Genomic DNA, 13,683 nt, shown 5'->3' with positions numbered 1-13,683 from the left:
GGGGGGGGGTTCCTAGCATTCTGTGCCCTGCCCAGTCCCTGGGGCCTGAGGACCAGCGGCCACCCCTCCTGCCTCCCCCACCGCTGTCTCACCTGTGTTAAATCCCCGGCCCAAGGCAGGCCAGGGCCTGTGGTTCCTCCAGAGGTTGCCCAGGTACCAGTCGCTCTGGTTTTCCACAAGACCAATCACCTGCTTGTCTGGGAGGGGAGGGCACGAGGGAGCTGCCTGAGGCTGCCACTGGACCTCGGCTCAGGGCTGGGCCACCGCGGGGCCTGGACAGGCCAGGGAGGGGGGACTGGCTGGGGCTGGGTCCCAGGCCTCTCACCAGAAAAGTGAGCAAAGAGTGCCCAGAGCTCTGCGATATCAGAGGCGAAGGTGACATCTGTGTCCAGGACAATGACACGGGCCAGGTCAGGGGGCAGGGTGGCAGGCAACACCAACTTCATTAGCCCGTACAGGCCAGAGTAGTGCTTGTTGGGGATCCAGGAGACCTGGGGCTGTGGGGGGGAGGGGAAGGACAGAGCATGAACCTGGCAGAGAAGGGCCTATGAGGGCCAGAACACACTCCGGGTGACAGGGGGGCAGAAGGCCCCGGGGAGGAGGAGGGATTTGAGCTTCTGTAGGTGTGATGGGACTGGGGGGGGGTCCCAGGTAGGTCTAACCTCTCCCCCACGCCCCACCCCCCATGCTCTGGGAGGAAGGAAAGGGCTGGGCACCGCCAGAAAGAAGTGCAGAAGGGCCAGGGCTCCTGCCTTGAGCTCCTCTGCGTCATAGAAGCTGACCCGGACAGCGGGCACCATCCACGTGTGGAAGAGCATCTCCAGAATATTCCTGGCCATGGTATCAGTCACCAAATGGAAGTGCAGCGGATTTTTCCTTCGGGAAGGACAGGTAAGGGAAGCTGATAGGCCCGAGAAGGAAGAATATGGGACAAGACCCACCAGAGGGGCTCAGAAGTGGAAGCACCGACTTCCATCCTTAGTTTAGGTCACTGTTAGAACCACCTTCAAGGAAGGAAGGGACACCGTCCCCGTGGCACAGATGGGGTAACTGGAGCTCCGAGATCCTGCCCAAGACTGTGTCCCCTTCCCCACTCCTGACTCCCCCCCCCCCGCCGGCCGGTTATACCTGTAGAAGAGCACAGATTTCACCAGGGTGACGAGGTCTCGGCTGGAGTTAGGTCCCGCACACACGATGGCCACGTGCAAGAGCTGGGGAGGGGACGCAGCGGTGGGCAGCAGCCCCTCCCCCACTGGACGGTAAGAACCCACGACCCCACGACGGGGCTGGCCCGGCCCAGGGCAGCGAAGCCCTGCCCGGCGACAGAGCTAAGGAAGAGTGGGGTGGGGAGTGTGCAGCAGGAGTCCACCCTTATTTCACAAATGGAGAAACTGAGGCCGGGAGCAGGGTAGGCGTCCCCGGCCGGCTGGTCAGTGCCGGAGCCACCTGGCGGAGCTCGTCAGGTGTGATTCCCACAGGTGCCCGGGTGGCCCGGCTGGGGGCGCGGCGCCCCTAAGATTCCCGCCGCCAGGGGCCGCGCGCACCTACCTCGCACTTGGGCAGCGGCGGCCGCGGCGGGACGCAGTCCGAGCGGTTGTGGCCCCCGCGGTCCGCAGACGGCTCTCCGTCGAGGGCAGCAGCCCCCCGAGGCCTCCCATCTGTAGAAACACGTGGCGTCAGAGGGCCGGGGAAGGATCCCGGGCCCCTCCGCTCGCCTCCTCGCTCGCCGCGCTCACACTCCACGTCCCCGCCGAACTGGAAGAATCCGATCAGAAGCAGCAGGAGCAGCAGCGCCGCGGCCCCCAGCGCCCGGGGGCGCCCTCGGGGCAGCATGGCTGCCGGCCGGGGCGCTCAGGGCGGGGCGCGACCCCGGGCTGCGGGCTCCATCGCTGTCCCTGTGGATCGGGGAGGGAGGGGGTTGGATCAGCCTTGGACGACGGGGCCCGACGTCCACCTGGTCCTCCCTCTCGCTCTGAGTCGCCCCTCACCTGCTTCAGCGGCTCGGGGACCCCGACCTTCCTCTTCCAGAAGCCGGCCGGGGTGCAGGGGAAGGGGGTGGAGGCGCAGGCCAGCCCCGTCCAGAGCAGGAGCCAGCCCCGCCCCCAACCTGGGTTCAGGTTTCACCTCCGCTCCGCTGAGCCCAAAGGGGCGGGGAGACCCCGGGGGGCCTGGCCCCACCCCCTGCCTCGGCTTCCGACGCCCCCCCCCCGAACAAGCCCGGGAGGAACCCGGGGAACCCCCCGGGATGGCTGGGGGGAGCGGGAGCAGCCACCCAGGAAGGCCCAGTCCCCGCCACCTGCCCTGAGCCCATCCCCCTCTTCGCAGCTCGGAGGCCCCATCTCCTCCCCTTAACGTCCCAACGGGGGAGGGGCCCGTGACCCCGGGCCCGGGATCAAAGGGAAGGCCGGGCTAAGGAGGAAAGAGTGGAATGCGGGCCCTCGAGGGTCAGGGACACCTGCTCTGGGCACTGGGGCGGGGCCGGCCAAGACCTGCCCGGGAGCCGCGGAGCACCTGGAGCTCCCGGGCCGCTCCACCCCTGTGCAGGCCCGCCTGGCTGCGCGGCCCGGACAAAGCCGCCTTGCAAAGGTCGTCTCCTGCCCGGGAGCTGGCAAGGGGCCTCCCTGACGCGGGGACCAGGATTCCTCACCCTTGCCTAGACCTGTGCACTGTGACTGTGGCTGGGACTGCATTTCTAACCCTGCCCCACCTTGCACCCCACAGCCGACCGCAGCCTGGCCTCGGCCCTGGCGGGAGTGGTGGGCGCTCTGGCCCCTGAACAAGAACAGTCACGGTTGGCTGAGCACACTTTCTCCGTGCCAGGCCCTGTGCTGAGGTTTGACGAGCCTCATCTCAGTTAACCCTCCCCTCAGGCCTGTGACGCAGGCATTATTCTCCCCTGAGAAGAGAAGTGACCTGCTAGAACACCCACCCTTTCCCCAGACCCCTTCCTAGGCTCTTCCCTGAAGGCAAAGTGGCCTGCTGCTCTTCTCTGAGGCCTTCCTGCCCTGGACTTGCCCTTGATGTTCCTTCCGCCTGGATTCTACCAGATTCTCCCGAGGCCGGCTCCTCCTTCCACATCCCTTGGTTTATTTTATTCCTAGCACTCCTCTGAAGTTGACCTTGTGGACTTGTTTATAGGTCCCCCCCCCACCCCCCTAAGAAGGCTGCTTGTGGGCCTGGAGCCTTGTCTATCTCGTTCTGCACTGGGCGCCAGAGCCCAACCAGCGTCCAGCACCCATGAAGCGCTAAGTATGCACTGAAAGTGGATGGGACGCACCAGGCCTCTCCGAGACCCCGGGGTAGCCCAACTTCACCAATAAAAAGTGAGGGCCTGAGAGACCCTAACCCCAAAAGACGCTGTGGAAAGCAGTTCAGCATGAGAACCCCCAAGTCTCCTCCTTCAAGATGCTGGGATACCTTTCTCTGGGAGATGGGGGTTTTCCAGGAAGGTCCAGTTTTGGAGGCCAGGGGGAGTGGTTGCCATGGAGACTGATGGTGGCTCCCCGCACATCTGGATATTAAAAGGAGATGAGGGGATGGGCGTCTGGAACTTTGAGCCTTCAGCCCCCTCCCCCCAACCCTCATCTCTAGCCCCGAGCTGGAGTGGGGTGGATGAATCCCTCCCCCAGACCCTCAACAGAGACTGGGGATGGTGGGGGGAGGGTAATAAATGTGAGGGAGAGGGTAGAGCACACAGGTCAGGGCCTGGCCAGGGAGTGCGACAGGAGCTGGGGCTGCAGAACTTACTGTGGCTACTCACAATGCTGGCCCCTCCTTGCTTAACCTTACCACTCAGGGAAGCTGCTTGCCGAGGTCCTTGCTGGGCCTCCAAGAGCTTGCTCTGGGGCAGAGGGAATGGGAGGCAGGTGTGGGCATATGAAAGGGTGCTGGTCTTCTAGGCCTGAGACCTGGTCTGACCCAGCTCTGCCCAGGACTTTGCTGTGTGACCTAAGCCCAGTCAGGCGCCCCCTCTGGGCCTCAGTGTCCTCATCTGTACTTGTTAGACTGGACTAGCTCTCTTCTCCTGCAGCTCAGGGCAGACCAAAGGAGGGAGGTTCTGGCGCAACTTACTCAGAGGCCCTTCCAGCCCAGCCAGGTGACCAATTCCAGGCAGGGACCCAGCAGGGAGGGGCTGCGCTGGGTGCCTCCAGCACACACGGCCACTCTTTGTTTCTGGAACCTAATCAGGCCTGAGATCTGGAGAGGAAATTCAGGCAGTTCTGCCGCCAAACTGGCTGGGCCTGTGCTCCTCTCCCAGTCCTGCAGGAAGGAGGAGAAAAAGATGCCAGTGTCCCTCACTCTGGGGGACGCTGCTGCTCTGTCCTCCACACCTATTCTCCCCAGAACCACAGGACCATCAGCCAGCCCTGTGAGTATCAAAGAAACCTCATACTCCCTGTCCTCGCTCTCTCCACAGCTGCAGAGGGAGGGACTGGAGGAGTGCCCACCAGTGAGGTTCCGGAATAGGTTCATTAAGATGGTGGGGTACACGGAGTAAAGGAGAGAGTCCCACACTGAATGCCCTGAGCCCTGGTCTTAACCCCAGCTGCTAACCTGACTCACGACCAAGTGGGCTCACTGTGTCACTGCCCTTGCTGGGCTGTGGGCAGCAGGAGAGAGGGCACTGCTGTGGGAGACACACATTCTAGTCCATTTGGCCAGTGCCACGCTATGTGACCTGGGACAAGTCCTTTCACTTTCTTGGGCCTCTTATTCCTCGTGTGTGAAAAAGAGTTCATTCCTAGCTGGCAAGGTGGCCAGAGGAAGGGTGTAGGAGTGAGCCTGACACACAAGAAAACTAAGCTGGAGAGGACGAGGGAGAGGGGAGGGCAAAGAGAGGCTGTGGCTTCCGAGTAAGGTGTGTTGCTTAAACCGCCAGACTAGACCAAGATTCGACTAGACCAAGATTCGAATGTGACTGGGCGTTCTTAAGCAGATCCTTTCCACACCTGCAGATAATATCCTGTAGAAAGAATCAGGTAAAATTATGTATCACTACTCTCAGAGTACCCTGAACCTGCGCGCTTAAGGTCCCCAAAGGCTCAGCCCCTTGACCCCACCCAAGCCCCGCCCCTTTCCCCACAGCCAATCAGTGGCGGCCTCTTCGGAGCGTCAGATTCCCTACCTCTGGCGGCTCCTCTCGCCACAGGCCCTTTCAGGGAGGCCGCCCGGTTTGGGAAGATTCCCGGGAGTCTCCCCCGTCCCTTGGGGAGCAGCTGAAGACCGGGAGGTGCATCCGAGGGCCGAAAAGCGCTTTGAGATTGAGCCCGAGTGCAAGGACCAAGTCTCCCCTCCATCCATTTTACAGATGGGAAAACTCGAGACCCTGAGAAGGGAAACATTCGACCAAGTCACCCAAGCCAAGTGCAGAAGGACGAAGCAGAGTTTTCTCCGCGAAGATGGGACTGCACGTCCGCACAGTCCATGCGGGAGCTGTGGCCAAAGCCCAGCACTAACAGTGGCTGAGCAGGGGATCGAGACTGCGTGGAAGGCTGGATTCTTCCTTGCCTCAGTTTCCCCGGCATTACCTCTGGTGGGGGTCGGGGGACGAGGCAACTGGCCAAACGGGCGCCTGCCAGGACTCTCCCCCCACCTTCCCAAGCCTAATCGAAGTTCCTTTAGCAAGCTACCTCCCAGCCCTTTAAAAAAGTCGTCCCGTTCGAGCCTCTCGGCGTTCTATTGGAAAGACTCCAGGATCCTAGACCATTCTCTAGAGTGAACTGCTCAGACTACCACGGGAGCTTTCTTGGAACTGTTAACTGCGCAGGCGCAAGAGCAGCCCACCCGGAAGGCGGAAGAGCCGGGTCCCAACAGCGCGGGGTGGGTCGAGGGCGGGGTGTGTGTTAACCAATGACCTGAAGGAGCAGGGAGGGCGGGATTAGGCCCGCAGTTGCTAAACGCTACGCTAGTGGGAGGTGATTTAAGAAATGGGGTGAAGGGTGGTTCAATGGCCCTTCACGTCATCATCCTTCTGGCCCTCGGAAGTTAAGCAACGAAGAGGCGGGCCTAGGACCGGAAGCAGGAAGGAGGGCGCAGGAAACAGGGTGCTGCAACTCGTCGGACTGTCGGTCCGTGAGTCTGTCGGTCCCGAGGGCAGGATGGAGAAACTGCGGCTTCTGAGCCTCCGCTACCAGGAGTACGTGACTCGTCACCCGGCCGCCACGGCCCAGCTGGAGACGGCAGTGCGGGGCCTCAGTTACCTGCTGGCAGGTGCTACCCTGACCTTTGCCCCACCCCTTAGGGGCTCTGACCTCTGACCCCACTGGCCCCTTCCCTTCGGAGTCAGGGTAGTGATCGCTGTGCTTGAGAAGTTCCTTCCAGGTTCCCGTGGGGCATAGGGAGGGGATGTCCAGGGCCCCGAAGCCGCAGGCTGAGGCACATGCTCACCGTCGCCTCCTGTGCCTTCTCCCCAGGTCGCTTCGCTGATTCGCACGAGCTGTCAGAGCTGGGTGAGCGAGGCTCTGGGGTGGATGGGGGGCGGCGGGGTTTCCCCGGGGCGGGGGGACACCCTGGTTCACAGTCCTGGGTTTTCCTTTAGATGGTTCTGTGCTGAATCGGACAAAGGTCCAGAGTCCACTGGCTTGTGCGCCTCCCCCCCCATAGTGCAGAGACAAATCTGGGGACCTTGTTGGTCAGGCGGCTGACCCAAGTACCCTGGCTGCCTTGGCCCAGTCAATCCTCCCTGTAGTCATATGAGGCAGGTACTGTTACTGTCCTCAGTGTCCAGTTAAGGGAACAGAAGTTCCGTGAGGTTAGGGGACAGCTACTGATGATCCCGGAGCCAGGATTCAAGCCTGGATTTCTCACATTCAAGGAGCCCCAGACTGTAACTGCCTCAGTAGTGTTTGCCCAGGGAATACTGGAGGTGGTGGTGGTGGAGGTGGGGCAGACTTTCAGGGACAGGCTGTAGAGAGCTGAGGCCAGGAGGTGAGACCACACATCCTTGGCTACTGAGAGCGATGGGCCGTTCTGGGCAGCTGGCTGACCAGGGCTCTGCAACAGGGCAGTAGCTGCTTTGTCGCAGAGATCAAACCATCCTTCCTTGTTCCAGCCACTCACACAAGATCATACTGGGGAGTGTGGAGCTCTGAGGAAGTGGGTGGGGAGGCAGGTTGGTTTCCACACAGTCTGTGGCTGGCGGAGTAGAGCAGGTAACAGGTGATCCCTGCAGCTTTGGGAGGAGGGGAGAAGGAGATGGTGTTGAGGCCGCAGAACCGGCCCCTCAAGGCCACATTCTCCCCTCAGTATACTCGGCCTCTAACCTGCTTGTGCTGCTCAATGATGGGATCCTGCGGAAGGAGCTCCGGAAAAAGTTGCCCGTGGTGAGAATTCTGTCAGGAGCCGAGGGCGGGAAGCACAGGGACTTGGGAGTGAAAGAGTAACCGCCAGCCCATGTGTGTAGCGTGTGTTATGGTCTCAGAGTGTGAGACGTGCCTACGTCCGTCTGAGCTTCAAGCCATCTCACTGGGTGAAGGGTCAAGTTGTTAGTTCCCCTGTCTCAGATGGAGAGACGGAGTTTCAGAGACATAGAGTAGCCTCTGCCACCTGGAGAACTCAGGCCTACACAGGTAGTCTTATAGAAAATCCCTCTCCTGTCAGAAGAATCCCCTAGGGGGAGGGCCTGGGACTGCCCCCCCCCCAAACCTGACCTCTTGGCCTGGGGTCCTTGCAGTCGCTGTCCCAGCAGAAGCTGCTGACATGGCTGAGCGTGCTGGAGTGCGTGGAGGTGTTCATGGAGATGGGGGCCGCCAAGGTGTGGGGTGAAGTGGGCCGTTGGCTCGTCATCGCCCTCATCCAGCTGGCCAAGTATGTCGGGACTGAGGAGGGCAGGCCCTGGGTGGGGATGACTCAGGCCAGCAGATCATATGGGGTTCACCAGCACGCCCCTGACCCCCTGCTGGCTAGCCACCTCCCCCACAGACCTGCCATCCTCCCAACCCAGGGCTGTTCTGCGGCTGTTCCTGCTGATCTGGTTCAAGGCTGGCCTCCAGACCTCGCCCCCCATCATTCCGCTGGACAGGGAGACTCAGGCGCAGCCCCCGGGTAAGCTGTTGCCACGCCCCGGAGTGGCCGGGCACATGGAACTAATCTGTGGGTTTGGAGCTGGCCAGCATGAGTAGAGTGTCGTCTCTTTATGGAACACGTCTGTCCCCATCAGCTCAGTTTGCTCTCATCACCCTGTATTGTACAGAGAAAAAAAAGAAAGGTGATATGACTGGGGCAAAATCAGAAACCTCATTCTTTTTTGTGGGCAGCAATTACAGGGGAAGGCCTCAGTAGGAGACAGAGGTCCTAGCAACCATGTCTTTGGGCCTCCTTCTGTGAATCCGGAGCCACAGCTGCATGAGGCAGGGTACCCGGCATGTCGGTCCCTTCAGGGCTTTGGACTCCTCACCAGCTGGCCTCTAGGCCTGACACTTCTGGCCTTCCCTGAGGACCGTTCTTTGCCTCTCCTCCTGGTCATATTGAAAGCAAAGGACTGGGAGGACATGGGCCCTCCCTCCCTGGAAGCCTGGCTTCTTGGCCGGGTGGTGCTGAGCTTTCCCCAAGCCGGGTACAGTGCGGACCCACGGCGCTGGCGACAGCGTCCTCGCCTCAGCCGCTGCCTCAGTACAGGCTTATCCACGCTCACCCGTTCTCTCCGTAGCCCGTGAGCATTCACTGTGCACGTGTTCTCCACAGGCTCTGCCGGAAACATGTCCCTCTGACAGCATGGCCTTCTGTCTATCCCTGCTAGATGGTGACCGGAGCGCTGGCAGCCAGGAGCAGTCGTACGTGGGGAAGCGGTCGAACCGAGTGGTACGAACCCTCCAGAACAGTAAGTGTAGGATGCCACAGCCCGGGCATCTCAGTGCTGAGGTCAGCCTGGGCCTGACCGTTCATCCGCTGCTCCTGTGTTCTAGCCCCGTCCCTGCACTCCAGGCACTGGGGAGCCCCCCAGCAGCGGGAGGGACAGCAGCAGCAGCGGCACGAGGAGCTGAGTGTCACCCCCACCCCCCTGGGGCTGCAGGAGACCATCGCCGAGTCCTTGTATATCACCCGGCCCCTGCTGCACTGTATCCTCTGCGCGCCGCTAGCCGGCCCTGCGGGGCGGGCCCGATGGGGAGCGGGAGGGTGGGCCGTGTGCCGGAGACCTCCTTGACATATTGGCCGTCAGTGCTCAGCCTGGGCCTCTGGGGTCAGCGGTCGTGGACACCCTGGCTCCTGTCTGGGGTCGTGGACGTGACCAGGTGAGCCCGGGCCTGCCTGGGGAGTCCGCTCCCTCTGCCGGCCTTCGTGCGGCGGGCCTGTCCTCTCCTGAGCAGGCGGGGGGCCCCCCATTGCTGGCCCTGACCGTGCCCCCTCCTGCCCACAGCCTGAGCCTCCTGAGCGACAGGAAGGCCATGAGCCGGAGGGAGCGGCTGGAGCTGCGGCGCCGGACCATCCTGCTGCTCTGCTACCTGCTGCGCTCCCCGTTCTACGACCGCTTCTCCGAGTGGGGACCGGCCCCTGTGCACGCCTTCCCTTCTCCCGCCTCCATCCCGGCTTCACCCAGCACCCGCCGGGTGCTGTCTTGGGCGCAGCCGTGTCCTCGGAGCGCTCCGGCTGCCGGCCCAGCGTGCAGCCGTGAAGCAGGGGCGGCGCGCTGCGGGCAGGGCCACGGGGGTGGTGGCCGGGGCAGGCTTGCTTCCTCTTGAGTAGTTTGGAGCCCCGCTTTGCCGAGGAGGCACTTGAGGCTCAGAGCAGCTGGGCTCCTCACACGGAGCCGCCCAGCTAGCCGGTGGCAGAGCCAGGGGCCACCGCCACTCTCTCTCTTGGCCTGTCCCCGCCTTGCCCGGCCTCTGCTCTGTCACCTGCGAGGGTCCAGAGCTTCCAGCCTCAGCCAGACACAGAGGGCCCACTGGCGGCAAGTAGGGGGTGGCTTGGGGCCCAGAGCCCCAAGGCCTGCTGGGTGACTGCCTGAGGTCAGACTGTGACCTGAGGAGGGGTCTCTGTACGGCGACAGGAGCCAGACCGGACGGTCTGTCTTAATAAGTCGGCTGCTGGAAGACTGCAGTAGTGCGTGGAATTACATGTGTTGTTATGGCCACACAACCTCTGTGTGGATCTGGTTTGGCTTGCTTTGTGTTTGAGGCAATAGGAAGTAAGTTTGTGCCATCCTTCGTACCACCTTGGTGCAAATAGCTTGGCCTGGCAATTCCTGTTTTCACCTAAGTTTGCAAGCTCAAAGGTGCTAAAGGCAAATCCTATTCCCTGCTCAAAGGAATATTCCAAAGACTTACACGGACCATAAGACCGCCCCCCACAGACGGCCTGCGCTTTGTAGAGGAAGCGCAGCCCCGGGATCTCGGAACCGAGGCATTTTGAGGCGACAGTACCTGTAGAGGTGGCCCCGCAGGCGGCAAGCCTCTAGTGTGGCTCCTGCTGAGCTGACCGCCCAGCCCCCTTAGAGCAGTGGCCCAGACTGAGAAAGGTCTAGAAACCTGTCAGCGAAATTCCTGGTTTCCCCAGAGGACAGGGAACAGACTGCTGAGTGGCTCTGGGGTGCAGGCAGTGCAGGGAGCCCCCCTTTCCTTCCTGTCGGAGACCAAGTGTCGTCTCGGGCTGGGCTGCCTTCCAGTCATGTGACCTTCAGCAAGTTATTGAACCTGTCTGTGCCTCATCTGTACAGTGGGGACGTGACAGGGTTGTGGGAGGCCTTAAATGACTTCAGACACACAGGAGCACCTGGCGGAGTCACTTAACAAATACCGGGGCTTATCATCATTTCTTTAAGTAACGTCCCACCCCAGGTTCTCCTGTGGGAAAACACTGTCTTAAAAAAAATAGGGCCTTGGCCCCGGCCGCTTCCTTTGAGTGTGCCCCCTCAGACTGGGTCCCCCCCCCGGGGGGGGGGACCTGGCCACTCAACATTGGCTCGTGAGGTTTCAGCGTGGCTCGGCTCTTCTGCCTTACTGGGGACTTCTCAAAGGCAGGGTGGGGCTGTCCTTCCCCCTGGGCCCTCACCATCCCTGGGCTGGGACTGCCCCATGCATGGCGCTCCAGGACTATGCTGGCTCAGGAGAAGGAAGGGCAAGACGAGGGAGAGCACGGCGGGAGGAGCGTCTGGGGTGTCGTAAGCACCCACCCAAAGCTGAGCTGCGGGCGGCCCGGGCCTGTGGCCCAGAGCTCTCGTCCTCTTGTACTGGGGTCTGCGGGCACCCAGACCCCCCCGCTCAGCGCGCTCCCCGCTCATCTTCTCTGCAGGGCAAGGATCCTCTTCCTGCTGCAGCTGCTGGCGGACCGTGTCCCGGGCGTGGGCCTGGTCGCAAGTAAGTGTGGGATGGGGCGCGATGATTACTGAGTAGCGCGGATCTTTGGAGTGGCCCCGGGTCCGTTTTCTCTTTATCTCCTTGTCATTGACTCTTACAGTCAGGAGAGGGAGCCCAGAGGTCAGGTTGGGTGGGTGACAGCTCCTGGGCACGGCCAGGCCGACCCATAGATCCTCCGGGGTGGCTGGAGGAAGGTGTCCTGTTCTGGGAGGAGTGTTGGGCCACACTGGGCTGTCAGCCTTGGCCCGGCCTCGGGATCCTGGAGCCGTACACCCCTGGCTTCTCTGGGGCTTCTGTGGCGGAGCTGAGAGCCACCAGGCTGTTCAGAGCTCTTACGTCAGCAGAGACAAGCCGTGTGACTTCTCTGAGCCTGAGGGTCTTTGCAAAGGGGGACAAAGGTCGCTGCCGAGGCTGCCTCCCTCGGAGCGGGCAGGCGGGAGAGGCAGTCGGGCTCCTGGCTGGAGCTGTGAGCTGCCTACTGGGGCCGTCGTGGCCGAGAAGGGCCTGAGGTAAAGCAGAGCACGCTGGAGTCTGGCTCTCAGCCCCGCACTCTCTCTCCTTGCAGGGCCGCTCATGGATTACTTGCCCACCTGGCAGAAAATTTATTTCTACAGTTGGGGCTGACGCATCCCGGGAGTGGGTGCAGGGAGGGGCAGGGGGTGTCCCGGCCGTTCGGTCCCCCGGGGCCCCTTCGCCCTAATAAAACTGACTCTGGCAGTGTTCCAGCATGTGGCCTCTCCATGCCCACGGCGCGGGGCTCCTGGCGCTCCGGGTCAGCCTGGCTCTGCACACAGAGCAGCCGGAGCAGAGCCCTCACCTCTCTGCCGATGGAGCCACCGCAGCCCGCACCTCGTCCCTGGGCCGAGAAGCCTCCGTTGGGATGGGGACCTGGGCTCCTCTGGCCACAGAAAGCCGGAATTTAGCCTCCTCGAGCGTGGCTGCCACAGAGGTTAACTCAGCCCTCCCCCCGCCCCCGTCCCTGGTGACAACAGACAGGGCCCTGTAGCTCCGGCCTGCCAGCCTCTCTGTGACGGAGCCTGATGAGTGGCGGGCCCGGCGTGGTGCAGTGACACCTCCCAAGTGCTGAGCCCCCATTTGACAGCAGGAGGTTTTCTCCCACAGGCAAAGAGGGTCAGGCACCAGCCCGCCCTGGGGCCGATGCTGGGGGTGGGTGTCAGAGGAGCCCGAGCAGGTGCAGGTTCAGGGGTATGAGCTGAGGTCTCCGCACACTCCCCAGGCCAGCTCCGTGGTGGCCGAATGTCCCGGAGCCACACACACACACGCTTCTGGGGAGGGTGCAGGTGCCCAGACGGAGAGACCAGGGCCTGGCAGAAGCCCTTCCTCAGTGCCCCCACCCTGGCCCCTTTGCCCTGTGAACAGACCGTACTGTGCTGCTGGAGTTTCTAGCCAGACAGCCGCCCTTCCAGTTCTGAGGGCTCCGTCTGCAGCCTCTGCCCCCACCTGGCTTCCTCTGACGCCCTGGGGGGAGCCCCGGTAGATGAGGCCAGCCTACCTCCGCTCCCTCCCCTCCCCCGCCCCAGTGCCTCTGGGAAGGCACACCCAGGTCCTGGGCTGGAAGGTGAAGGGACAAGCCTTCAGGTGGTCGCAGCTTGGGGCCCTGACCCGTTGGGTACAAGGGCACGTGCCCTGGAGCCGGCTCTGGGCCTGGTGCTGTGCGTGGGGCAGAGGAAGCGGGCCCTGCTATCCTCCACCTGTAGGCGGACGCACAGAAATGGCGTGGCGCAGGGGTGTGGGAGTAGGTAGGAGGGTGTCCCTGAGGAAGTCTGGGTCGGAGGCGAGTGGGGGTGCTCGTTGCCTAGACAGACGCCTGCGGAGGGCACACCTGTCGGGGAGGCCTTGGTTCAAGCAGGGGTGACCCTGCATCAGTGTCCGGCAGGCCGGCTGGGCGAGGAGGTTGTGCACTGCAAGCCCCTGCTGGGGCAGAAGGGAGGGAGGAGCCAGCGGGAGGGGAAGGTCAGGGCCAAACCCAACAGCCCATCGCAGGCCGGGCAAGAAACTCAGACCTGCCTCTGAAAGGCAGTGGAGAGGGGACCATTTAAAACCTCATCCCAGGGGTGCCTGGGTGGCTCCGTCAGTTACGCGCCTGCCTTCAGCTCAGGGCGTGATCCCGGAGTCCCAGGATCAAGTCCCACATCAGCCTCCCTGCTCAGCTGGGGGTCTGCTTCTCCCTCTGCCCCTCACCCTGCTGCTCGTGCTCTAATAATCTTTAAAAAAATAAATAAACCTCCCCCCAGTGGCCTGGTGCCGGGGCTCCTGGCAGGCAGTACTGGAGGGTGGGCACAGGGACACAGTGGGCAGAAACCTCCAACAGTGGATGGGGCCGGATGAAGGCCGTGGTGGGGAGGGGGAGGACAGGGTGTAGGGGGCACCC

The 13,683-nt window shown here is 62.4% G+C and overlaps 2 protein-coding genes across 3 annotated transcripts in view; one reads left to right on the top strand and one right to left on the bottom strand.

Moving 5' to 3' along the window:
- The window catches only part of LARGE2 (LARGE xylosyl- and glucuronyltransferase 2), a 5,376-nt gene extending 3,506 nt beyond the window's left edge, over positions 1-1,870 (bottom strand). The window contains exons 1-6 of one of the 2 annotated variants that reach the window (XM_040639003.1): positions 1,737-1,870; positions 1,549-1,658; positions 1,129-1,211; positions 753-876; positions 326-497; positions 93-197 (exon numbers count right to left, since the gene is read on the bottom strand). In XM_040639003.1, coding sequence (XP_040494937.1) covers positions 93-197; positions 326-497; positions 753-876; positions 1,129-1,211; positions 1,549-1,658; positions 1,737-1,833 — 691 coding nt within the window. In that variant the 5' untranslated portion in view covers positions 1,834-1,870. Of the gene's footprint in view, positions 1-92; positions 198-325; positions 498-752; positions 877-1,128; positions 1,212-1,548 lie in introns of both variants that reach the window. The other variant, XM_040639002.1, reaches the window with a different exon arrangement.
- A 4,095-nt stretch (positions 1,871-5,965) lies between these two features.
- On the top strand, positions 5,966-12,011 carry PEX16 (peroxisomal biogenesis factor 16). The gene is made up of 11 exons (XM_040639001.1): positions 5,966-6,210; positions 6,414-6,449; positions 7,246-7,322; positions 7,673-7,806; positions 7,943-8,043; positions 8,738-8,818; positions 8,904-9,056; positions 9,158-9,230; positions 9,356-9,475; positions 11,227-11,291; positions 11,857-12,011. The coding sequence occupies exons 1-11, from the start codon at positions 6,099-6,101 to the stop codon at positions 11,913-11,915; spliced, it is 1,011 nt and encodes a 336-aa protein (XP_040494935.1). The 5' UTR covers positions 5,966-6,098; the 3' UTR covers positions 11,916-12,011.
- Positions 12,012-13,683: the final 1,672 nt, after the last annotated feature.

Source organism: Ursus maritimus, unplaced genomic scaffold (genome assembly GCF_017311325.1).
Source record: "Ursus maritimus isolate PB19 unplaced genomic scaffold, ASM1731132v1 scaffold_23, whole genome shotgun sequence".
In the NCBI taxonomy this organism is placed as follows: domain Eukaryota; kingdom Metazoa; phylum Chordata; class Mammalia; order Carnivora; family Ursidae; genus Ursus; species Ursus maritimus.
Note: the sequence above shows the minus strand (reverse complement) of the source record. Positions and strands in the feature narration are given on the sequence as shown.

What these genes read in the sequence shown, in the direction of transcription:
- PEX16 (XM_040639001.1), top strand. Translation starts at nt 6,099, where the DNA reads ATGGAGAAACTGCGGCTTCTGAGCCTCCGCTACCAGGAGTACGTGACT. An exon ending in GGGGTCGTGGACGTGACCAG is followed by an intron (nt 9,231 to 9,355) that starts GTGAGCCCGGGC and finishes TCCTGCCCACAG; the next exon opens with CCTGAGCCTCCTGAGCGACA. An exon ending in TTCTACGACCGCTTCTCCGA is followed by an intron (nt 9,476 to 11,226) that starts GTGGGGACCGGC and finishes TCTTCTCTGCAG; the next exon opens with GGCAAGGATCCTCTTCCTGC.